General features: G+C 40.8%; 1 protein-coding gene across 1 annotated transcript in view; it reads left to right on the top strand.

Annotated features, from left to right (window-relative positions):
- The window catches only part of LOC122784705 (alpha-1,6-mannosylglycoprotein 6-beta-N-acetylglucosaminyltransferase B), a 55,402-nt gene extending 32,173 nt beyond the window's left edge, over window positions 1-23,229 (top strand). The window contains exons 9-18 of the mRNA XM_044050019.1: window positions 9,315-9,446; window positions 10,965-11,098; window positions 11,841-11,971; window positions 12,717-12,722; window positions 14,822-14,977; window positions 15,139-15,285; window positions 15,451-15,567; window positions 18,075-18,149; window positions 21,669-21,940; window positions 22,289-23,229. Of these exons, the coding sequence (XP_043905954.1) occupies window positions 9,315-9,446; window positions 10,965-11,098; window positions 11,841-11,971; window positions 12,717-12,722; window positions 14,822-14,977; window positions 15,139-15,285; window positions 15,451-15,567; window positions 18,075-18,149; window positions 21,669-21,940; window positions 22,289-22,487 (1,369 nt within the window). The 3' untranslated portion in view covers window positions 22,488-23,229. The remainder of the gene's footprint in view (window positions 1-9,314; window positions 9,447-10,964; window positions 11,099-11,840; window positions 11,972-12,716; window positions 12,723-14,821; window positions 14,978-15,138; window positions 15,286-15,450; window positions 15,568-18,074; window positions 18,150-21,668; window positions 21,941-22,288) is intronic.
- The last annotated feature ends 2,180 nt before the right edge of the window (window positions 23,230-25,409 follow it).

Here is a 25,409-nt window from a genome sequence, read left to right as displayed (position 1 = left end):
GCAACGTTCTCTACAGATGCGTCAGTGATACCCCTGTGGAAGCTCTATTTTTAGGATTATAGAATTAATTGATTGATTGGGTTTCCTCCATGTCAGTCACTCCTGCAGCTCTAACTGATGACAGTAGCGGGTTATCCGTTAAATATAGCACACGTTTGAATGAAAAATCAAACACTTACCATAAAAATGTAACACAACTGGCAAACTGTTCTGTTTTAAATACTACTATTAGGCGACGTTGCACCGATTTAAATCTCTCTCACAAGTGAGATCTCAGATTATACGGATGATACAGGGAGCAACATTTAAAACAGCGCTGTGCACTGTGCACAACAGATGGCTTAGATGTCCCTGTATCTGGATCATCTCGATTTCATCAGGGATCACTGATTGCGCGTCATCTTTATGAATGACGGTTTTACTTGAGTTACTACTTTTCATTGAACGAGAGGTGCTTTACGGTGCTGCTCTGCGTAAAAATATATACCCTCACGTAGACTCTGGTTAATTATCTTATCAGAGGCTGTTAAAGTCAAAACACTGCTGAGTGTCCCGTGAGCTGATGGTGCTGTGAATGCTGCACACTTCAGTGGAAAGTAATCAATATTTAATCTCTGAAGCCGCATTGTTATTTGTGTTTTCAAACAGGCTGTCAACTCGCTGGTAATGATTCAAACACCGTAGGTGAAAAAGACTCACTTTAAGATTACATACCATAGTGAAAAGTCTTCATCTGCATCTATTCACACTTTCTACAGACGCTCTCCTCTCCCGTTGTAGTTCAAAGGTGCGAGACTTGAGATTTGTAATTTGAGTCAGAAGCAGAGTGATGGTGTGCATCACTCTGCACACCATCCTCCTCCTCTTGTCTGTCCTGGATTTACTGTAATTGAGGTGGAGACTTTGACATCACTTCTGTCAGTAACACTGGCACTTGTCGCACTCCTAGGGGAGGAGCCCACAGCAGCAGTGGCAATGACAGCTGTTATTTTCGTTCCGGGGGTCTCCCCTCCTCTCTCGCTCAGAGCGACATGGGTAATTAGCCAGCGACAGAGCGTGGCGTCTGAACACCTGAGGAGTAAGGGAAACGGAGGCGGGATTAAAAATAAAATGGAGAGTGGGGGGGGGGACCTGTTGGGTACAGCGAGTTCTATCAGCAGAGTGAAGAAACGCTCGCACTGCCACTTAGAGGGGTTGCCATCTGGAAATAATCTGAAGAAACCAATATTGTTGAAACACCACTATCTCGGTCGAACTCCGCCAAAACTCTCTCTCCCCGTCTCCCTGTATGTCTCACACTGATGTAATTTCACGCTCCTTCTTTTTCTCTTTTCCGTCTTGACATGGAGGATCTGCAGAGGTGCTTTGCCGATGGCATTTCTATATGAATTATGTCTCGACCTCAGTGTGCACTTAACTGACGTCTGTATCATGTGATCAGTATCCCAATTAAATGATGCGGGGAATGTTTCTGTCATTCAAAAACCGAGCCCGATAATGAGGTCCATGCACACTGAATGTATAAAACGCTTGATAATCAAAGCATTTTTTATTTTTTTTAACCTTGAAGCGCCAATAAAGAGTCTTATTATACCGTCAATGTCAGGCTGTGCCTCCATAAATGCTGATGCACTCTCACCCTACAGCCTTCGGATCGACTTGTGTTTCTGTGCTTTGAACGTGAATGCAAAAACAGCACCGCGAGAAAATGCAGCCACGTAGACCGGAATCGCACGGCCAACAGTGGAGTACATGGTGAATAAATTACGTTATCGGGGTTTTCTTTTGTCGCAATTGAAGTATGTTTCCTATTCTGATGAGACTTTAGCCGCCTGAAGCTCAGGACAGGCTTGCGATAGGCTGTGCTTACACTAAAAAGGAAGAATGAGCGAGTTTCACACCACCATTTCATCTGCGTGTGACATACTTTACATTCGTCTTTAATCAACGCTCTGCCTCGGGTCACATTCTGCTCAGTTTGGACGCTTGCTTTCACCGTCGCACGATCATCCATCCACGGTGCTCGTCTGTGAAGCTTCTCACTCCTCCAGGTCGTTGTTTAAACTCGTGATCAACCCAAGTGTGAGGCAGATCAAATATGCAGATTAATGATGGGACCATACCACTTTTTTTGTGTCTGATACCAATCCAAATTCGAGTATCTACCGATACTGCCATTAATCCAATAGTCGTTTTGGACAATTTTTGCACTTTGAAGCTGTTAATAACACAATTTATGCTGAGTCATTTCAAAGACTTAATTCTCCAACTGTGTAACACATATTGTTCTCCCCAAAAAGAAGAAGTAAACAGCACAAACATGACTCTACAACATGAATTTACATTTTTTACACTCTGTGTTTAGTGAAGTATGCAATATAAAGGAGTTTTCGGATTTGTACAATATCCGATGCAGTGATTTTGACCAGTATCGGACTGATACCAGTACTGACCGATACCGATTCCCATCCCTAATGCAACACGAAGCATTCGACCTAATGGTATAAGAACTACTTGTCATAAAACATTTCACTTTGTAACACCTGATGTGTGGAGAGTAGATAATTGAAGAAATCCGGCTCATTTGCGCGGCACAATTTGACTTGTTCTTCGTGCTTTAGGCAACAAACTAAATTGTTAGATTTTCTGCAGCACGAAGACACTTTTACCGCAGCTTAAGAAAAGGAGGTCTTCCTGTGATGTTGACAACTCGGAAAGTAAAAGAGAAAAATGAGCAAACTCACAAATGAGGTGTTTTTTTTTTTTGTGCACAACAATCCATCTTAGTAAATAGAAAGGCAAACTGACATTTTCCACAGATCTTAGTATTGTTGATGTTCCCCTCCATGATCATGATCGCACATCACTTTCATTTAAAAACAGAAAATAATGAGCTCTCGTTGTTTTTCATGCTTGTACAAAGCGCAGAGTGTTTCTCACATGCTCTGCAGCAATTTTCATAAGCCCTGTTGAAATGGGCTTAATGTGAACACGATGGTGACAACACGCAGGTTTTTGTCTCCGACCGCTGTCCAGCTGTCCCAAGTAATGGATTAGAATTCAACACCTCACTCCCTCCGCAGGCCGACTGCAACATCAGCTCTCCTCCCTGCCTGTGTCATTCTCTTCACACTGTGAGCTCTCTCTCTCCTCAGTCTGCCACCTCAGGTCTCAGTCTGTGCCTCAAAGTCTGCCTCAGCCAATTCCTGTCCCTGCTGGATATTTACGTCCTTCCTAAGTAATGCAGTGTGTACTGCGGCTCTCTGTTTCCTCAAACTGGCGAGTTGTCCTGGTGCCAGTGGCCAGCTGTGTGCCCGATGGTGCTGTCAGGAAATGTACACAAGTCTTAAACCTCTGTTCTCCTCTTCGGAGTCTTTGCTTTGAAAAATCCTCAGTTTTTCACTAACTTAAAAGACATTATTTAGTCCTTTTGTCTTTTTTTTTTTTTTACTAAATGAAGTTAAAAATGATTGTGCGCTGTCAAAGCTTGATGGGGCTAATGTCTCCCTGCCAACTTCAGTGTCATCCAGATTCTATTATATACACATTTAGGAGCATTAGGTTTTATTGGGGGGACATATTCAGTCACGATAAACCCAATCAGGGATTTATCGCTGAACATCTCTGTAGATGAGGAACGCTATCACTGAGCATGCTCGTGGATGTGCCGCTGAAAAGAAACAAAAATGTCCCCAGAATATGCAAAGGCATGGTTTATTTTAAACGTGTTTAAGAATATTATAGAGGGGCAAAAGCTGACTGGCCGCATAGACCGCTTTACCACAGAATGAATTAATTGCTTTGGGCTTTTCATAGGATTTGTTGTTAATGATGAAATTATTATTATTATAAAGTAATTCCAGCTTTATCCTTTAATCTTGTGTGTGTCTCTGAAAAATAGAGTTGTGTCTGCAGGTGTATGTGTGCTTGTAGTGCTTGGCTGGGCAGAAAATGATATAAAGGTATATTTTGGCTGAAAAGTCATATATAACCTTTATATATATATGTAATTACTTCACCTCCCAAACATACACACACACACATACGAACGCTGCAAAATGCTCGTTAAGTAACATTCGTGAAATGTTGTGCTTGCTAATTGCATCTTTGATTGTCAACTGGAACGTGTTTTTAATGAGTCTATTTGCAGATGTGTGCATTGTCAGTGTGTGTGTGTGTGTGTGTGTCTGCACAAGTGCGAATCCGAGCTCCACTACTCGTGTTGCTTGAGGACAAAGGAAATGATTAATAATTATAACATGAAGTAATGTGTCTGTCAGAGTTATCGAAGAGGCGCAAGTGTGTGCACGGCTTTACACTGGCGTTATTTATGGTAATCGTATAATTCTATACCGCGTTGGAAAATGTGTATTTTATATATAGTATAATTCAAAGACTTGGTGCGCCGCCCAGCCTTATAGTGCCTGTGCTTTCTTTTTCATACTTCATGGCTCCTTAATGTTCTTTAATCCCTTTACGCTTCCCTTAAAGTTTCATATGTGCAAATAAAACTGCGGCACCTTCAGTGGCTCTCTGAGGAGGGGAGTCATGCACTAACACTGTAATATAGTGTAGCTGCTCTGACATTAGTGCAGTGACTTCAAATTAGATTCATATATATGGAATCTCAAATACATGCATCTTTAGGAAAGCACGCCACTGTGTCAGTCAAGCTTTATTTAATATCTAGCGCTTTTCAAACATATTAAATGTGATTTAACCCTTTAACAACGAGCAAAGTGCACTTTGCATTTCCGTAATTACGCAGCGGTTGCTGCCATGTAGTTATTTTACAGTAATTTCACTTACGCCAAAACAGGTCTTTATCACCTGAGAGGAGAGAGTTGGAAAAACACCTGTACATAAATAGTTTCCATTTTGTTGGCCTGTTTTTGGACATTGACACAAAATGTTTTTTTTGTTTGTTTTTTTTTGTCTTATACTGTTCAAATTTCAAATTTAACACACAAAATCTGGTGTTCATGTACAACTACAGTATAATGGAGGGTTTATAAAACTTTTCTTCATTTTAAATTGTTAAAGCACTATTTTAACATGCAGTACATTGTCGATAACTGCCAGATATTGAAGGTTATTCTGGGAAAAATGGGTAAAAGCCCTTACTCACGGGACATTTCCTTGCTCTTTTATGGTTAGAATAAGCAAAACAAAATGGTTTACAGGTGATTGTCTATAGCGTGGGAAGTTAAAATTAGATAGAAATTAGTAAGAAAATTCAGATTTAGAGCAAATTTATAGCATTACAGTAAAAATAAGGTGAGGGATGTGAAGAAATAAACATAAATATGAATTGTAAATTGTATATTTATACTATATAATACACACGATACAGGCAATTGTAATCGCACATGCTTTTGAAAGAAAACACACACATGTATGCAGCCGGTAGAGGGGAAAAATACACACAAGCATGCATCAAGGCTTTAATGTGATGTGAGAGACTGGACTGTGTTGTGTCGACCAGGCTGAATACTGCACACGGCATAGAGCACGGCAAGAAAACAAAGCCCCATTGTTTGTGTAAGCACTGAATTGCCCGGCTGTGTACGTTTGACTGATGAAACCGCAGTTTAAAGCACCTTTGGCTGACACACTCCTGCTCATTATCCCTTATATTGCAGGAGAACTGGCCACCATGACCGTTTCCACAAGGCTGCAGTGCTGACTAAATATGTTTACTGTCCAGCGGAAAATCGATAGGCTCTCTCTCTTGTTTTGCTGGTGTGTGCGTGTGCGCGAGTGTGTGTCTAAGTGTGTGTGTGTGTGAGAGAGAGAGAGATCGCTCCTGCAAAAAGAAGAGGATACAGTTTGACAACACAAAAATAAATAAATAAGTAAAAAGTATGCATAACCAAAGTGGGTCACTGATGAATTCAAGAACCTAAAAACAGGAAGATATTATGTTATGAAATTGGACCAGTGCAGTTGTTTGTTTGTTTGTATGTTTGTTTGTTTGTTGTGACAGTATCATTCCCAACAACTTACCTGAGATGAAAATGTATGCCACTACAGGAAAAAAAGGTTTGACTTTTTATTGGCTAAGTAAAATGTTATAAATCTGTGCACGCAGTTTACGAGCTGCTCTCAGATTATTAGCCTCAATACTACTGTGTTACACGGTGTTCTTGGTTTCATAAACCTCTAATGTGGTTTGCGAAAGCGCAGTAAACTGAACCAACAGAGATTATTATTTTTTCCACTGTTTATTGAGATGTTCTTGCGTTGAGTCCTTAATTCATCTGTGGTTACTCTGTTATTCATGAGCTCTATGCAGTTTTGATGGTGGACACTGAAGTGGATTTTCAGCATCTGGTCAGCACTCTTGCCTTTGCAGCAAGAAGACAGGTCTTTGGAACAAAGGTCTTTCTGCATGGAATTGTGCATGTTCTCCCCTAGTGTGCGCTTCTTTTCTCCGGTTCCCTCCCACAGTCCAAAAACGATACCATGTTGAATTAACCGTACAGTCGCTGTGTGAGTGGATGGTTGTCTATGTAGCCCTGTGATGGACACACTGTCCAGTGTGCAGCCCGCCTTTCGTCCTATGTCAGCTGGACGGAAGTTATAAGTGAGTTTAGTTGAAGCTCCAAAAAATATTATTATATGCCCTTACAAGTACAACTTTGTGTTTACTGTTATTTATACTGTACTATATATACGTACTCTACAGAACTTGTCTGTTTAACCACGCTCCATATGACATTATCTTGCCGTACGGTGGTCTGCCCAGCCCCTTCCTCCGCTCTGCTCATTTGTGTGCTGTGTGGATTTTAATAAATGCCCAAGTTTGACAAAGCGGCACTTTCTCTTTCCGTAATGAAAACGGACGTGCTTGATTGTGTTTTCCTCACACACGAAGTGCTGCCGTGATCCCGACTGAAAGCTGAGCACTCAGAGAGCTGTGCAGTTACCTCTGTCAAAGCCTGCAACTCATTTCTGTTTTCTGTTTTTCCATAACAAAAAGAAAGAAAATCTCTGATGGTTTTTTTTTGTTACGCCTCATGTTTTAGTCCGATGATTCTTGATATGAACTCTAAGCACTGACTTGTCGTCTCATAAATTTAATAAATGCAGTCAATACACAAAGAACATTGACATGTTTGCCCTTTGAGCACTTTAACATATGCATAGCAAAAATACATATGGTGTACAGCAGCTGTGTTATAATCGCCTCTTCCCTCATTCAGTGTCTTTAAGAGAGCAATGCACATGTTCACAGGCATCCTTGAGGCCAGCTATGTTTGCGCTAAGTGTTAGGATGGCGTAATGACTTCTGCTTGAAAGCAGCCATCTCGCTAACTGCCAAAGACGTGTGGTTGAACGAGTGTGCCGTTTGTCTCAGGTAATGTGTGTCTTTGCTTGTGAGTCTGACAAAGTTGTGCAAACATACTGCGAGACTCCTCAGTGTGAGGCATCGCTGCTCGGTAGCACTGAATTCTGGGGCTGTTCAGTTGAATGGCTCTGCTGTCATCGCGCCGAGGGCACTGAGATGCTTCACGATGCAATTGGGTGCCTTCATTCTCCCTGTCTTCTGTACTCTCTTGCTTTCTCTCTCTCTCTCTCACCCATCCTCAATTCATGTATGCGCCCTCTCATCCACTGTTGCACTGAAGCTCTTCCACCAAACATTGGATTTATTTACTCTCTTGATCAGTTCTTTGTATTAGTGTATGGATGTCAAACATAAGGCCCATGGGCCACAACCAGCCCACCAGTGGGTCCAATCCGGCACGCAGGAAGAATTTGTTAAAATGCACTACTATGTTTTTTCATTTCCAGATACCTGTGTCTAATGCACATGTGTGAATGATAAACTTTACACAAACTAGAAATTTCAGGTTGCTCATGATGTGTTTTGTAAAAAGATACTTCATGAAATGTAAAACAATGGGAAAAGTTATTGTTGTTTATAGGTTATTGTGCTTTTTTGTGCCATATGTGGCCCCCTGAATTAAAATGAGTTTGACAGTAGAGATGTTCTGATACCCTTTTTTCCCTCCCGATACCGATTACGATTCTTGTGCTGTGGGTATCGGCTGATACAGAGTACCAATACCGATACCAGTGTGTTATAAAACAATGTGATATGACTGTGATATGATTATCATTGGTGGTAAGGTTTGGCTCAGGTTAAACCCTCTGTAAAACATCAACGAATACAGCAAATGGACACCATTTATTTTTACCATATGTGATATGTTATTTCGTTTTTCAGCTTGTACGTTTGTTTGACTCTGGTCCAAACACCGCAGCACTGGCAGAGCTTCATGTTTCCATGACGACTGACCGGGAAAGGGCGCGTGAATTTTTACATGACTCCAGATTGTTAAAATGAGTCTCTGAAGTAACGCTAAACTTTAAAAACAGAGGCATACATACGCAGGACGCAGGTACGCTGGTTAGTTGTCGCACTGCTCTTTTCGTTTAATAAACAGGCCGCTCCAGTTTGACTGTAGGCGCGCAGCTAGCGCAGCTAATATTGCAGCTAACAACGCAGCTAAATACTTAGCTCCTTGTCTACGGGTGTCGGGTGATCAGTTCTTCTTCACACCTCTAAAACAGCACAGCGAAGAAGAACCGTGTCAGAGCTAACGGAGCTCTAATAAATTACGTGGTATCGGATCGGTGCATGGACTCCAGTACTCGCCGATACCCACATTTTCTGCAGTATCGGAGGCATTTGCGATACCGGTATCGGAATCGGAACAACTCTATTTGACACCCCTGTATTGGAGTATGGTTGAGTGAAAGATGCACGCGCCCTGGACAGCCAACTTCTATGGAGAACCAAACATTCACACTCAGACAAGTTTAAGTATGTCTCTCCATTTTAGTTTGAAAACTCAGGAACCGCATTATAGTCTGAATGGGCAACAGGAGACCTCTGGACTCTGACTCCATTACCCGCGTTGCTTCTTTCACATGTGAATAAAAGGCTCCATTAACATTTACCTTCAGTTTCAGTTTTACCTTGTCGTATACTGGATAAAATCAAACAGACACTTCACCACTGTTGATTCTCTTTAGTCATACTTTCTGAAACTAATCCGCAGAGGAGAGTATTGACTTCCATTTTTAGGCACATTTGCATGGATGCAGATTACTTCTGATATGGAGCTGAAACACTTGTCTTTATGCAGATTGTTTAGACTTCACTTCACGTTTCCTTTCCACTCGTCCAAGTGGAAAGGATGGTCGTCCAAACTCTCCCAAGGAGACTTTTTCTTCCTCATCTCGTCTGTGGATTTATGCCACTTTGCACATATGACTAATCTAATGTAATCTACTGTCTGTAGGTTTCTGGGTGTCCCTCCTGGAGGAGGAAGCTGCCCCTTGAAGGGACCTCTGCCCTTTGACCTCATCTACACTGACTATCACGGCCTGCAGCAAATGAAGCATCACATGGGTCTGTCACTGAGAAAGCACAAGTTAGTTTGTTTTTCTCTCACTCTCAATAAAAAGTGTAAATTCTCTTCACATTTCTGCACATTCTGTTTGTTTAGCTGGCTGGTGATAGAGGCTCATATTGGAATTAGGATGAAAAGTATTTTTATATTGTTAAACAAATTAAAAGAGTTGCTGGAGGCTCTGTTCTCTGATAATTGGCAACTATTATGTTGGTTAAAAAAAAAAAGGTTTAATCTTTAGTTCAATCGTGGAAGCACTGGAGCATTTACAGTGTACCACAAAAATAACCTATCCAAACAAAGATAAAGCTAATTTGATCGGCTTTTAATGCAAGCCAAAAAATCTCGGCGAGCAAAATGTAAAAATCGACAAAGGAAAAGAATAAAAAGGAAATCTTCACATGTTTAGGGAAATAATTTGAATGTGAATGTACAACAGAAGGATGTGTGCATTTGCAGCAGCTGCAGAATTGAATCAAATCGAACTTCCAGCACGACAACAGCGAGAGCCCCCGTTGAGTTCAACCAGAATCAGTCAAAGGTCAACAGATCGAACAATACTCCACCGATCAAAGAGTGACAGACCAAAAATGTTCATTTCCCCCCTGGTGCTGATGCTAATTAGAGATGCAAGGCATTGATACAGCTTCACAGATTGGAATCATCTTTTTAAACTTTCCAAATGTGACTTTTAAAGGTGCCGATGTGATTTTAATTCTCTTTTCTCATGTTGACTGTTCTAAATTAAATGTTCAGTGTAGCACTGTGCTGACGCTGTGTAATCTATTCCCCGTTGCAACAATGTTCATTTCCAAACAGACTAAAAACTGCAGTGCATTTATCGTTTTAAATACTAACCAATATCTGTTCGAGTCAAACCACTGTCAAATGAGTTCACATCATGGCATCGCAGCCTAATAACTCCTCACAACCCTCTGTGTTGCTCAGTATAGCTTTGTTTCGATCTTGTGTTGACCCTCGTGTCTTTCCACAAATGGGCAACACCAGCAAGTGAGACGGCTGCAGACGGGTTAGAGTTTAATTGAATTCTTCAAGACCAAATAGAGGAAAAATAATAATAACCTCAGAACAACAACAAAAATGACGCAACTTTAGCACAGGAAGAATTTATAATTTCAGTGAACAACATTGATCCATGTGTTCGATTCAAGTTCATCTTAGACCAGTCCAGGTGGTGTAGCGGTCTTTTCTCGCAGAGACCCTGTAATGGTCGTGAAACTTAAGGCTGTGATTTAAAACCTCAGTCGTCTCACCTTGAGGCTCATGACGGTTCAGATCAATGAAGGGAACCCAGCTGTCGGGGGGCATGGATATCTATCACCAGTGACTGCTTTACAAACCACTCTGATTACGAGATACTGTTATAGCACTGACATGATCAGTTTTATACATGAATGTGTTACCTTTGGTGAAATAAGCCTAAAAATAGGATTGTTTTACACCTTTTTTTTTTTTCAACTAAACAAGACGACATCTTTGTTGTGATTGTAGCTCGGCCAATTTCTCATTTTGTCCCAGGTGCCACATACGAGTGATAGACACCTTCGGTACCGAGCCTGCTTACAACCACGAGGAGTACGCCACTCGGCACGACTACAGAACCAACTGGGGCTACTGGAACCTGCATGGCCAACAGTACATGACCATGTTCCGTAGGTCAACTTTGAGTTCTGTCTGAGATTTGAAGCGACTCATCTTCTTGGCAAACTAGTAGATTAATGGCCTGTGTGAATTCAAAGATGATGATAGAAGGTGTTCTGACGCATATATGCAAAGGCTTTGGGGGCACAAACACCTCAGAACTGGTTCAGAGCAGCTGTGCCTGCACAGATGCCCAAAACCACCAATGACTTTAAATACGCGAGCACACGAGCACGTCCTTGCCACCTTTGATGGAATCAGTGGCAGGAGAAACTTTTTTGCTTTTAGTTATATTCTCCACTTAATTAGATGGCAGTGGGAAGTGTTATCCCTGTTACCTTTGCCTTTACGCTTGACAGCTCCCCTTTGTGTGTGCAGCTATTGTTGTTGCTTTGACACATTGTAACTGTAAGCCCTAAATCTAGATAGAGCAGGATGACGTCGTTGGTGTACAATTACAGTGACCTTGTCGAGTGACATGCAAATGCACTATTAGCACAGACAGATGCAAGTTAAATAATCTTGTTAAAAATATCACAGCTGTACTATTATGGAAAACCGTCATACATCATTTCTAGGTTTTTTTTCCCCCCACATTTCAAAGGATTCTCATAGTCGTCCTTTTATTCTGTTTTCCCCACATGCACAGCAGTCTACATTTCCAACAACAGCCGACACACTTTCTGTTTCTTATCTGACATGAAATTGGACTTGTAACGTTGTATTGCCAATTGCTTTGTCTGTCCTTGGCAGCCCACACTCCAGACAACTCTTTTATGGGTTTTGTGGCGGAGGAGCTGAACGAGACGGAGAAGCTGAACATTCAGAGGAACAAGGTTAACAACATGGCTGTTGTGTATGGTAAAGAAGCCAGCATGTGGAAGGTCGGTATCACACAATATTGCTGTGAATGCTTCTTATCTGCAAGAGTGCGTTATTATTTCACCATGAGTGGATTCATATCATGTTTGTATTGCGTTTCGTTTCGTTTTTTTTTCCCTAGCTATAAGTACAGTGTATAATGGGTAGCTTACACTATGTATTGATGCCATAGAAAGTGCTTTGGATGTGGCAATCGCAGTATAAAAGCGAAATGTGGAGGACGTTTGAATATGAAATTGCTGAGCTGTGAAACGCCCACTAGATATTACACATCTAAACAACTCCTCTAGGATTGTCTCCTGAGGTGTGATGGTGAAAGAACAATTGGTTTTGTTTAGAGTAAATTCTTCCTCCAAGCTGCTGGCAGAGGTTCCCGGTGCTTGCTGTTACTTTGAAGTGTGCTGCTGATTCCCATGGTTTGCCTCACTTGAATCTGAACACAGCTCTGTTCCTATGCTGTTTAAGCGTCCGCTGTTTTCTCACGACAAAAAGAAAAAGACGCAATGTCGTGTTTGTACTGTATGTCGAAAATCTTGCCTTCAGTGTCAGGATCTCTCCAGACTATAAACATGCCCTCGCTGAGCACAGCCTTCCACCTCAGTTTTTAGAGTGATAGGTCCCTTGATACTGAAAATGACTAATGTCACATTGTCTCTTTCCTCTACGTCTGTCACTCTGTGTACCCACTCCCCTCCTCGTCATGCTCACACGTCTGCTTTGCAACTCTGCATTCACCATCCAACACAGCTGCAAGTAAGTGCACACCTACTTTTCACCTGTATCACTTGTATGAGTTTTCTTCCGATATTGGCCAGCAAAATTTTTATAGGGACATACACAAAAACATAGACAGTACTGCTAGCGTGTTGTCTAATTCATGTTTCATAGTGTTTGTAGCATATGCTAATTATGCTAATTGACAGAGATAGATGATGCATATATAAAAGTAAACCTTGTTATAAGTATAAAACATGTAATAAAAGCAGTGGTGGAAAGAGTACTGAAATATTCTACTCAAGTACAAACTTACCACTATTTTGATAACATTTTACTTCAGTACAAGTAAAGGTACTGGTCTAAAAATTTACTTAAGCTAAAGTAAAAAAGAAGCTGTACTCGTAAAAGTTACTTTATTTTATCACGGTTCTTTTTTGTGTTGCGCAAAAAGGACAAGGGGATAGAACTCGCACATGAATTGTTTTTAATTAAAGGCAAACCTTTACAAATTGAACAATATAAAAAATATCATATATATATATCAGTCAAAATAGGTCTAATTTCATAAATGCTTTAACTTTCTCGTTATTTAGCGTCAATTCACCTGTCCAATTTAAAAAGAAATGTATTCATGTGATTTAAAACATAGCGAAATACAGTACTTCCAAAAAACCCATGCTTAAGTAAACATAAAATGACACATTTTTAAAAATAACTTCAGTACACAAAAACCTACTCAATTACAGTAACGTGAGTAAATCCACCTCTGATAAAAAGTATAAAACATACAATAAAAACACAATTAAACGTTACATTTCATATAACATCTATAAGGACTAAGCATGTATGCAGGTTTGTTGCTGAATCAGCTTTTTTTTGTTTGTAGCTGCTTTCAAATGGTCAAAGTAGCAATTTCCAAGATTTAGCTCCTTTTACAGAAAAGGCTGTCTGAGCAAAACATGCTTTACAGAATCTGATTTTTCACTTTCCACTTGCTGATGCTCTGGTTGTCTCTGAATGTGTTTACAGGTAGAGGTGCAGGGGTGAGGGCATTTAAACATTTATAGCGTAACATAGTGAAATTGAGAATTCATTGAATTTAGAAATACACAGGCACAATCGAATGGCAGTTTTAAAACAGTTAAGATAACTGTTTTACAGATCTTTTTGACATGACTCTTAGAATTTAACTGAGAATCTAAATCTATCCCTACCCTCGGTTTCCTGTTCAATGAGCTCACTTTTAATTGTAACAGTCAGGGATTCTGTTATAGGAAGCCTTTGTAATTGAAAAACAGAACCAACAAACAGAACAGAGACAACAAACAAGAGACTTCAAGCCTCAGTTATCCTCTGGGGGACCGAAGCCTGCTAATGAGGCAGAAACTCATTTCTGAGGCTCCGGTTGAGGTTAGGATTAGGACGCGTGTTGTGGTTCAGTTAAGGTTGGGTATTAACTAGTTATGTCTAAGGGATAAGTCTTTGTTTAGACATTACTCAATGGAGTATTCTAATAAGAAGAATAACTGTGCCAGCCTCTGTGTGAGTGTGTGTGTGTGTAAGCGTGTGACCAAAATATAAACAAATGTCCGCTCGATGCAGACCATAGTGTAGTGCCCTGGTGACATTCCCATGCCGTACAAAGGAAGTGATTTGTTTTATGTCAAGACGGACACACAGAAATAGCAATATTATGCTAACAAAGTGAAATGACCATCGTGTCCTGATGAGAGCAGCTGCTGACCTCCTTTCCACTGACAACTTCACATCTGGCTGAGGTCACCCTCATGCCTCACCGTTCTCTTCTGCTCTCCCCTCGCCACATGTTATGTGTAATCGTGATGAATCACTTCACCTCATTTAACCGGTCAAAGTTGTGCTGCTGGAGTCGGAGAAATGACTGACAGTTGTGAAAAATCGGGCTTTTTTGCAGCTTTCATGGCTAACGTAATCGGCAGCCACTCACCTGGGGCACCGTGACATACTGTATGTGGAGTGTGAACTTAGTGAATTTATAATTAATCACGAGGGATAAGGTGAACCCACTGACGGAAAATACGCATGTGAATACAAATGAGGGCCATTTTATTTTACAATTTTAAGGGTTGAACTCTTTGTCTTCTTTGTATTTAAAGGGTAAGGAAAAGTTCCTCACCATCCTGCACCGCCACATGGAGATACACGGGACAGTGTATTATGAAACACATCGTCCACCCGAGGTGCCTGCTTTTGTCAAGAACCACGGTCTGCTGCCTCAGCACGAGCTGCAGCAGCTCCTTAGAAAGGCCAAGGTGGGAAATAGAACCGCAGTGTTTTCTCATGTTGAGTAAATGCTTTGTTTTACAAAACAAATGTTACAAAACTATAAACTTTTGACTTTATGCAAGTGTCAGCTTGAATATGAGCAAACTACTGTATGTACTCATGATCTCCTCCTTCCTTTCCTGTCAAGCTTTTCATTGGATTTGGCTTTCCATATGAAGGCCCCGCTCCTTTGGAGGCCATTGCTAATGGTTGCATCTTCCTGCAACCCAAGTTCAATCCCCCTCACAGCTCTCTCAATCACGACTTCTTCAAAGGGAAGCCCACCTCCAGAAAGGTGCTTTACTGTCTTGAATTTACACCTTAAACTCATTTTATTTAACGTTTCAAATGTATGACGGATTACTGATACTGAATTATATGCATGTCAGTCCTCGTATGGTTTTAAAAAACACCTCTTTATGACCTTTTAATTTATTTCCTTTTTAATTCATCTCCTCAGGTGTCCTCTCAGCATCCCTATGCTGAGCAGTACATCGGCAGACCGCATGTCATCACCATCGACTTCAATAACACTGAAGAGTTTGACGCAACCATTCGTGAGATCGTGAGGATCGATGTATGCAAATTTATGTTGTTTTCAAACTCAGCACTACCCTTTCAGCAAAGTAATAATCTGATATGTAGTCACGGCACAGCACACTCTCACGCTGCTGCATAATAGGTAGAAGGTGAAAGCATAATTTGTTCCTGCACTCTTTTGATTTACACTTCTTGTTGTGTTGACCTACTTTTTAGTCGCTCAGCCTTTTAATAGAGCTCTTAATCATGGCATCCAGCATCAGGACGAAGTGCTTAGCTGGCTCTGTGCACCGCTCCCTGCGCTGCTAATTGCTTGAGATACTGAGCAGCTCAGTAGGTAAACTATGCCCACACCTGGGTTTACCTGGCAGCTTTCCAGGGGCCAGAACCAAACAAACCCTCAATCTGTCACTAGAACAACAGAGATGCAGCCAGTGCCCTTCTTGAGCCAAGATGCACGCATGCCTCCGTCTGCCAAGTATAGACCCGGTTTCCTGCTGATGGAGCTAAAATGGCGAACCAGCCGTGGTAGATGCATAGATTGGACAGAAAAGGGGACATTGTTTTTAGTTTTCAAAGCAAACATTTCACCAGCACCACGGCGGTTTGCGCAACCAGAAATTCACCAACATCACCTGCGACCAGGCACCCACTGGATGAGCCGAGCTGTCAATCACACGCGTATGTAGTGAGAACAACACTCACTACTTGTCAGGTTAAAAGGAAGTCAAGACATCTACACTGCTAGGGATGCACAATATTATCAGCATGACATGACTATAATTTTTGTTGATGCTGATTTATTTTGCACAATGAAGATATTTTATATCCGCATGTGACGCAACATCCATCTATCCATCCATCTTCTACTGCTCTATCTGTGCTAAACTCAGAGCTGACGTAAGGCGATAGGCAGGCTAGACCCTGGACAGATTGCCAATCCATCACATTTGTCTATATACATATATATATCTATATACATATATATATATATATATATGTATATATATATATAACAACCACTCACTCTCACTATGGTCACTTTAAAGTGTCCAGTTAATTCTGCATGTTTTTGGACTGTGAGAGGAAACCAGAGATCCCTGAGAAAACCCGCACACACACACGGGCAGAACATACAAACTCCATGCAGAACGGCATTTTTTTATAACTGGGTCGCGAAACAAGCAGAATAAATGACCTCTGTTGTAAGCCCAAGCACTGACTATAAATAGGCATATCGGCAAAAAGTCCAATATCATGCATCCCTACGTACTACCTGTGTATTTGATTCAGACAGAATGGAACTAAATAAGATAACTAATTTATAAGGAAGCTGCTGATGCAACAGAGACCTTAATACATTTAAGAGAATCTTTCCTGACATGAAATACTATCAAGATTCTGAATGTTTGATTCTGAATCAGTCTATCATATTTACATATTTTTAAACTAAGGTGTTTTTTCTTTTCTTTACTGACATCATTTTGTCTCTTACCGCGTATCGTACTTAACTCCAGGCATAACGTGTCTCAGGAACATGGATTATATTCTGTTTTATGTCATCTATAATGACATACTCCCTGTGGCCGAGCAGTGCAGTCAGTTTAGGCGTATAAATTCTGCGGCCGCTTTAAAAGATGTTTCCACCGCTGGATTGAAATCGCCATCTTTGAAGCTTTTTCTTCTCTCGCACTCTTCCGATGCTATTATATAAAGATGCCCGAAAGGCAAATTGCATTGCAGAATAGCTGATGAAGTGCCAGATACATTTCATTAAACTCAGATGAAATAAAGTAATAGGGGAATGCTAAAAGGAACACAACACTAAAAGGAACCATTTATCAGTTTAAAAGCCTGAATGCTTTAGCGGCCTGATAGTAAACAAAGAGATCTCACTTCAGTTATTGTACCATGGGAGACATTCAGAGGGGAATCTGCTCCAGGATTTCGTATTCTGTGTGTTCTCTCCTGATATACTTCACAATTATTAATGGCATCAAAACACAATGGTTTTTAAATCCAATAATTAATATAAAGCTGTCTCATAAGACGTAAACCGCCAGAAAGTCTTTTCTTCCACCATATGGTGCCTGTGTTCGTACATTTAGCACAGAGCATGAGCAGAAGAAGTGATGGATCAGTGTTTCCTCTGTGGCTTTTAATTCAGTGTCTTCTGTCACAGTCCAGACAGTGAGTAAAGACTCAGAGTAACAAAAAGCAACCTGCACAGGACGACCTGTGGTCCACTGTCACTTCACTCTGTCATTGACATATCGATAAAGTCATCACTAAGAAATAATGAAATCAATTTTTAAAGCTGCCATGTGTGATGTATTCCGTCATTGATTTTAATGCGAGGCTTGTGGCATGATATAAGCGTTTCACAATTACACTAATGAATATGTCAGCTTTGATTAACTATCAGATGCTGCAGTTCCTGTAATTACAATGGCTCTCTCTCGCTCTCTCTCTCTCTCTCTCCCTCTCTCTCTTTCTCTCTCTCTCTCCCCCCCGTTCTCACTGCTTCTTCGTCTGTGTTGACAGGTGAAGCCGTTCCTGCCATACGAGTACACCTGTGAGGGGATGCTTGAAAGAATTCACGCCTACATTCAGAACCAGGTGGGTCTTGAAACATTCTGCATCAGCGATGATGTGTTTGTTTGCATTTTACCTCTCGGCAGGAGAACATGGTGACAGTTCAGTAGACCCTACATACACACGATGGAACGAGTTGTCATTCCTTTCCATGCGTTTGGGTCAACCACTCCGATTCCCGCGGTAATTTCAGAAAGCCCAGAATGAACGGAAACCAAACTCTAAAAAAGCTCTATGTTGTTCACTCTGAAAAAGGCCACACTTGGGTTTTAAGTGGTTCGTTTGTCTCACAGCTTACCCTGGAAATTTGCATTTGTTTTCAATTACATACTCATTCTGTTCACTCCAAATACAGCTGCCGTTCACACTACCCATTTTAGATGATTTTCTTTTGATTGGAAATCTTCCTTAACGCACTTTTGGTTGTCTAATAAGGGGAAACTCTTGATTTTACCTCGGTGTAATTTTTGACAAGCAGATCAGTGCTGTTGTGAAAAAAAGCTTTTTCCAACTCCGCCTCTTAGCCATGACCAAGTCCTATTTTTCTAATGCCTTTGTTACATCTAGATTTGATTATTGTGACTTCCTGTACGTGGGCTTGGACCGATCCTCTCTCAACCAACTTCTCCCCAGCATCACGCCAGTCTTAGCTTCCCTCCACTGGCTCCCGGTCTGTTTTCTTATTGATTTTTAAACTTCTATTAATTGTTTTTGAGCTCCTCAATGGTATGGCCCCTCTGTATCTTTCTGAGCTCCTACGTCGCCACTCCCCAACCAGGGCCTTTGCCGTGGCTGCCCCCAGACTCTGGAACAGTCTCCCCCTCTATATTAGATCCTTCCAGACCCTAGAGACTTCTAAATCCTCCCTTAAAACCCATTTCTACTCCCTGGGTTTTTTTAATTTTAATAATACATGTTATATTTTATTGTTTTTACTGATTGCTGATTGTTTTTATTCAAATCTATTTATGTAATTTACGTATTTTTGTATGTAACCTGTGCCCCCTTCTACTGTCGCTTTAAAGGGGCGCTAGAAATAAAGTATGAGATGAGTTGAGCAATTGTATTTTTCACAAGTGCACAATCTCCTGTTCTTCAAACTTTAACATGTCTATTCGGTTTGTCTGCTTTAAACTAATACACTCAGCTTAAGTGTTTTAGAGTTTCCTTTCTGGAAATCCATTGCCACAATATTTACACCTCTGTTACAGAACATGGGTCGGCTATTAATTAGAACCTTTGCCGGGGCCACATAGACGAGCGCAGTGATTAATTTTTCCGAAATGTGTGGTGTGCTGGGTCAGAGAATGAAAGGAAAATATAATTCTCATAGAAAAAATTTATTTGTTATTTGACTTTTTAAACTTTTTACCGCAGTGTATGAGTCACAATCCAGGCACAGACACTCTCACACCAAGGCCTGCTAGTTAAATAACATTCCTTTCTCACTAATTTCTTAGCCTCCACCTTTCGAGATCAGAGTTCAGCAGACTGAACGTTTTAAAATGTTTTTAAAGTGTCTTGCTTGGGCCCACTCTTTTCTGCACTGCTCTCTCTTTCTTGCTGCTCTGTTGTTGCAATAATTGGTTTGATTATGTGCATTATGATTAAGTGTTCTTGACTGAAATGGGAATCAAACAGTGATGTGAAGACATGAACGACTTCAGCCATCGTACAGAATACCTTACTACACAGTAATGGTCCAAACCTGCACTAGACCACAGCCGATGTTGCCATCCTCCTGCACATCCATCAAGTTGTGATAGTCACAGTAATATGGCTGTTTGAGGAAATGCTCTTAAGCTGCACTCTGCTCCGACACAATCGCTCCCCTGGTGTCAGAAACACATGCTCAGACACACACACACACACTCGTCGTGCCGTGACCGCCTGTGACTGTGATTGACCGCCTTGAGTGTACAAGGTCAGACTCCCAATCAGACTCCCCTTGCCTTTATTTTCTTCCACTTTCCTTAACCTTTTGTTTCCCCGTTTCCGAGTTTTCCAATTTCATCTCTAACTTTGCAAGTCACTCCCATGTCTTACCCTCAATTTTCTGCTTCCAGTCTCGATCCCTCATCATCTCCCACTGTCATCCCCTGACCTCCATTTGCTGGAACGGGTTCCCATTGTCATTGTCGTACAACATGAGCTGTGCTTTTTCGCAAAGGTATGATGCCACAGCCACGAGCTCAGTATCATTCATTTCTGATCCCACAGGTTGTAAAAACAAACAGTTGATTCCAAATGACAGACTTTCATTACATTTAAAACATTATGTGAAACCGCAGCAAGAGCTAGACGGACGAGGAAGTAACATGATTTGATAGATGAGGCAATTTATTTTCCATTCGTTTCATTTCAATTAAACTTGATTTAATGACCTTAATGATCTCAATGAGCAAAGACACCAAGCGATGTCAAGTGAAACGGCTGGAAACAAAAAAGAAACCAACCTCCTCCTTTGAATTAAGCACAATATGCGTTTAATTTGCACACAAAATCCAGATAATCTATCCATTTTCTACCGCTTTATCCTCCACGTGAGGGTTGCAAACAATCATTCACTCTCACTGTCAATTTAGAGTGTCCCAATCCCCACATTGCATGTTTTTGGACTGTGGGAGGTACCTGGAGAACCTGGAGAAACCCCCCACACAAACCATGTTAACCACTACACCAACGATCTGGATGTGTTAGAAGAGGTCAAGAAGCCATAATCCTATATTCTCTTTTTAAGACAAAACATTGCAATAATAATAAATAAAACGCAGGTTTCTTTTTTTTTTTGAAAGTTTTTCTCTCTAGAAAATTACATTTTTGTGACTTAAATGACTCATAGTGGGTCGAAAGTGAAACACATAAACTATAGCCTGTCAACATCGGTGATGAAAACATGAAGCAAAGCCTGTGAGATTGTGGAGTTATTGAACATTCGGACTTACATACAGCCAAGTGGTGAAATAAAACACTTCCTGCTCTTCATTTTATTTTCTTGATGAGGTTTGTGTGTGTGTGTGTGTGTGTGTGTTTGTGCGTAGATACGTGTGCATATGTGCACACGTGCAGCAGAGATAGAGAGATTGGAACCCTGGTTATTGCCTGTGGGCACTAGGAGCCTTTTTAATATACAGGTCTGAAGGCCAGAGGGACATGTCAGAGAAATGTTATTACCTGGGCTTTATGAATAACCTGAGCCGGAGGGGAGTCTAATCTGAGCTTTCACCAGAGTCTAATTTTGCCTCCAAACATCATTTATCACTGGGTGGTATAACTGCATTCATATCATTTTCCAGCGAGATTGGCGAGACAACTTGTCAGCTCTGATAAGAACTGCTTAATGTTACAATTCCTTTATCATTTCCCGAATCAGCTGTCCAGAAATTGATGCTTAGCTGAATGAGCTCGTGCTTCTCTGTAATGGAGTATCAGGTTTATTTCACCTCAACCACACAGGTCAGTGTGTTGGCAGTGTTGCTGTATGCAGTACCACTAAAAAAAGAAAAATGTTGATTACGGGTCATTTTATCTTTGCACCTGCAGGACTTTTGTTCTCCTGAAGTTCCATTTGCTCCAGGAAGCTCATCCAGGGCTTGGCCGAGCAGCCCGCCCAACCCTTTCATCCTCCTACACAACTCGAGCTCACTAACCTGGGCCTTCAACACCAGCTCCTACACATCCTGGCCTCCCCTCAGTGCACTGCGGCTCTTAGCTTCTCTGGAGGGCCAGTCATGTGTAACGGCGTGCCAAAGTGCAGGACTAATCTGCGAACCTGCCTTGTATCGCTTCGTCAACATTAAGGAGGCCTTCAGCGCGTGAGTTCCTTCATTTTGGTTAATTTACTTAAATGGCTGTGTGCGTTCATTTTTTGCCAACATTTGATATTTCAATTTTGCTTCTTAACGAGCTGACCCAGCATATGATCAATTGAACTTACTTTCCATTCTCATGTTGTCAGGTTTCATTTGCACTTGTAGTTTCAAAATATGCAGCATGACGTACAGGAGGTAACACCGTCCAGGCAACCATGTAGCATAAATACTTAAGATACCAACATTAATATTTCATTAACGTTGTGTCTTATTAGTAGAATCCCAATGAATTGTAAACTCATCAATGATGCATTGGTCAAGTGTGTTATTTTACTTTGTCTTTGTGTCCAGGCTGGATATGCAGTGTGAGGGACTGGGGTCGGAGATGAACCACCTTTTCCCTGCCTTTTCAGCAGAGCATGCTGAATGTGGGCTGCAGCAGGACCCACTGCTGTTCAGCTGCGCTGGCTCCAGTGCCAAATACCAGCGCCTGTGCCCCTGCAGGGACTATCGCATTGGCCAGGTGGCTCTGTGCAGGGACTGCCTATGACCACAGGAGAACCCGGTGACAGGAGACTTTATTTTTGTGTTTGTTTGTTTTTTCATTTCTGATGTGATTCTGCTTTTTCCAGGAGAAGCTGTAATGATATCATGAACAATGACTTTTTCTTTACCAAAGTAGGTGAAGTGGTAAAATCCTCTCAGGGAACTGCATGATTGTACTGTAAATCTGGTTGTCTGGTGTTTGAAGCCTTCGTTTCAAGGTTCACATGGCAACATAAGCGCCGCGCCCGCTACTAAAGTCACAATGAAATGTGTTGTTTGATGGAATTTAAAAAAAAAAAAAGTCATGAGCAATCAAATGGAAATTTAGTCAAAGGGAAAACTTTAATTCTAGTTTGCTAATGCTTACATTTCACAAGTGTGTTCGCTCAGTGTCGTATGAATACAGTGTCACCGTGGAGTTTGGATGTTTGTACAAGGTGCACCCAAAGCCATTCACACCATGCTGAGATGTACTATTTTACATTCCCTGTAATGAATACATTTGTACATAAGTGTTGTTTTAATAAAATGCAGGGAAACACATGTCGCCAACTATTATTTATATCAGAATAAGAATGGGAATGATTGTAAATTGACTCATACGAGACATAATCAATCTGTTATGGTGATTTTCACAGAGTGTAGAGGAAATCTCTTTGTTTTTTCCATCTCATTTATACAGACAAGGCTCGTTTATTACTTTGGAGCATGGCATTTATACAAGATAAAAATAGTGTTGTGGTTGATCCCTGTATCTTTCTTTTGGCTCCCTGTTTGCTCTAAAGCAGTTTATGTAGGAAATAAACTGTTTTTGCTTGTTTTGGTTTTTTAATAGAAATTCTTTTTAATAACAGGCACTTTTAAAAGATTACAGCCTTCTATGCAGAGTAAGAGATGAGCTGCAGAATGACTATGCATCAGTCATACTAATGTACGGCAACAGCAGATAATAGCTTTTGCCAATCGCCAAATTATTTTTGCTAAACACCTCACAAATTAAATGACTAGTACTTGCTGGCACGCGGGTTTGTAAGTTTCCATTTTCTTCAAGGGAAAAACAAAACACGCCAAGCCAAACATGCACGTACATGAGGGTACGAAGCTGTGTTAAGAATTTTTAATTTTTCACTTGAAGACGAGACAAACTGCAAAAGTTTGTTGTCAATTGTTTGTTTTTCTGTGTCATGCCATCCCACGTGGGATTATAAAACATCACCCTTTGACAGTAAGTAAACAGGTTGTACATATGAGCAAAAAAGTAAAACTAAACATTGGGTTATATGTTTTTAATTAGGTTTCTTACGTTAGTGTTGCTGGCCACTTTCATCAAATGATGTGTATTTGTGAGTCACATTAAGCCTCAACTTTAAACTCTTGGGATTTTTAATGAAGAAATGAAGTTCATTTACTTTAAATCACCTGCATAGATGGACCTTGTAGAATAATATGCGCAGAGATGCATATGCACAGAAATGTCATTAAAGTCATTTTCATGTGAACTGCTGCTCCACTGAGCCTGAAACCTTTCACTAAGATAAGAGGATTTTAATGAGACAGAGTTGGAATTTGCTGGGTTTAATTTAAAGATTGGGCCTGTGTCCGTGTTTGACTGCTTATAAGGGACATTTCTCTTTTCGCCAGTATAGTCTCTGAACTAATATTGGACTTTCTTTTGATGGGCAAAGAGTATACTGTACATAATGTGGTGGCAGTGCATGGAAAAGCTTTCAGTCTGTTTGGGGTTTTATTGCGAGAGGTCGGGTGAAAAAAATGCACAATTTGAAATATTTTTCTAATAACAGCATCTGCAGTGGGAGTGTGAGAGTGAGCGTGGATGGTTGTTCGTCTCTATATGTGTGTCCCTGTGATGGACTGGTGACCTGTGCAGGGTGTGACCCCGCCTTTCACCTTAGTGTAAGCTGAGATTGGCAGCAGTGCTGACCCTTATGTGGAGGATAAAGCAGTAGAAGATGAGTGAGTGAGTGAGTGAGCATCTGCAGATAAACAGATTCTTTTTTCAGTTATATAAAGAACAAAATCTCACCTCTGTTTCTGCTTTTTATCACCTGGAAATGATTCATTTCCTGGCAGAAATCGCTGCTGTGTAAGAATCTGTAGAAAGGACCTTCCGACAAAATGTGCTCCTTTGGCTTGTGCGTTTGTCCTGACAAACCTGTTGACTTTGATCTTCATATGTATATATATACATATATGTATATATATATATATATATATATGTATATATATATATATATAAATATATATTTATATATATTTATATATTTATTTACATATTTATGTATATATATGTATGTATATATATATATATATATATAGATTATAGCGACTGTTCCGTGCCAGTGTCTCCTGTCTGTCAAAATGAAGCTACATTATCACAACACGCAGTTCAAAAACTTCAGCCAATCACCGATACAAACCATGTTCCCCACTCACCATCCCATTTGCTGTCTTCTACATCACATCACACACATCAATAAATGTTCACATACTGTATACTTCCCTTTGTGTCTAACCTGTACACATATGCAAACAGATGACGCATTAAAAGCTGTTCTTTTTGAAAATGTGAGGATCCTCATGGCTGCATAGAAAACGATTTAATGTCAAGTTTCATCCTTCTACAGGCTACATACTGTATGTACATACATTATAATATGTAGCCTAAGCATACTGTATAGGCCTAAGTGTGAAGGATACTGTGCTGGTAATGAAGTAGCAGCTGTATCTCTCAGAGCAGTGCTTAAGTGTCGTTTTTCATCACCAGTGAACGTGACAGTGACCAGGACTCGGGGTGATTCATGGCGCGCCGCGACTACTTTTTCCAACGAGAGGTCACACGGACGAGGATTAATTGCTTCCCTGTGCACAAAGCAGGCACCGTCATTCCTCCAGCCTCACTTCTCCT

This window comes from Solea senegalensis, linkage group LG19 (assembly GCF_019176455.1).
Source record: "Solea senegalensis isolate Sse05_10M linkage group LG19, IFAPA_SoseM_1, whole genome shotgun sequence".
In the NCBI taxonomy this organism is placed as follows: Eukaryota; Metazoa; Chordata; class Actinopteri; order Pleuronectiformes; family Soleidae; genus Solea; species Solea senegalensis.
Note: the sequence above shows the minus strand (reverse complement) of the source record. Positions and strands in the feature narration are given on the sequence as shown.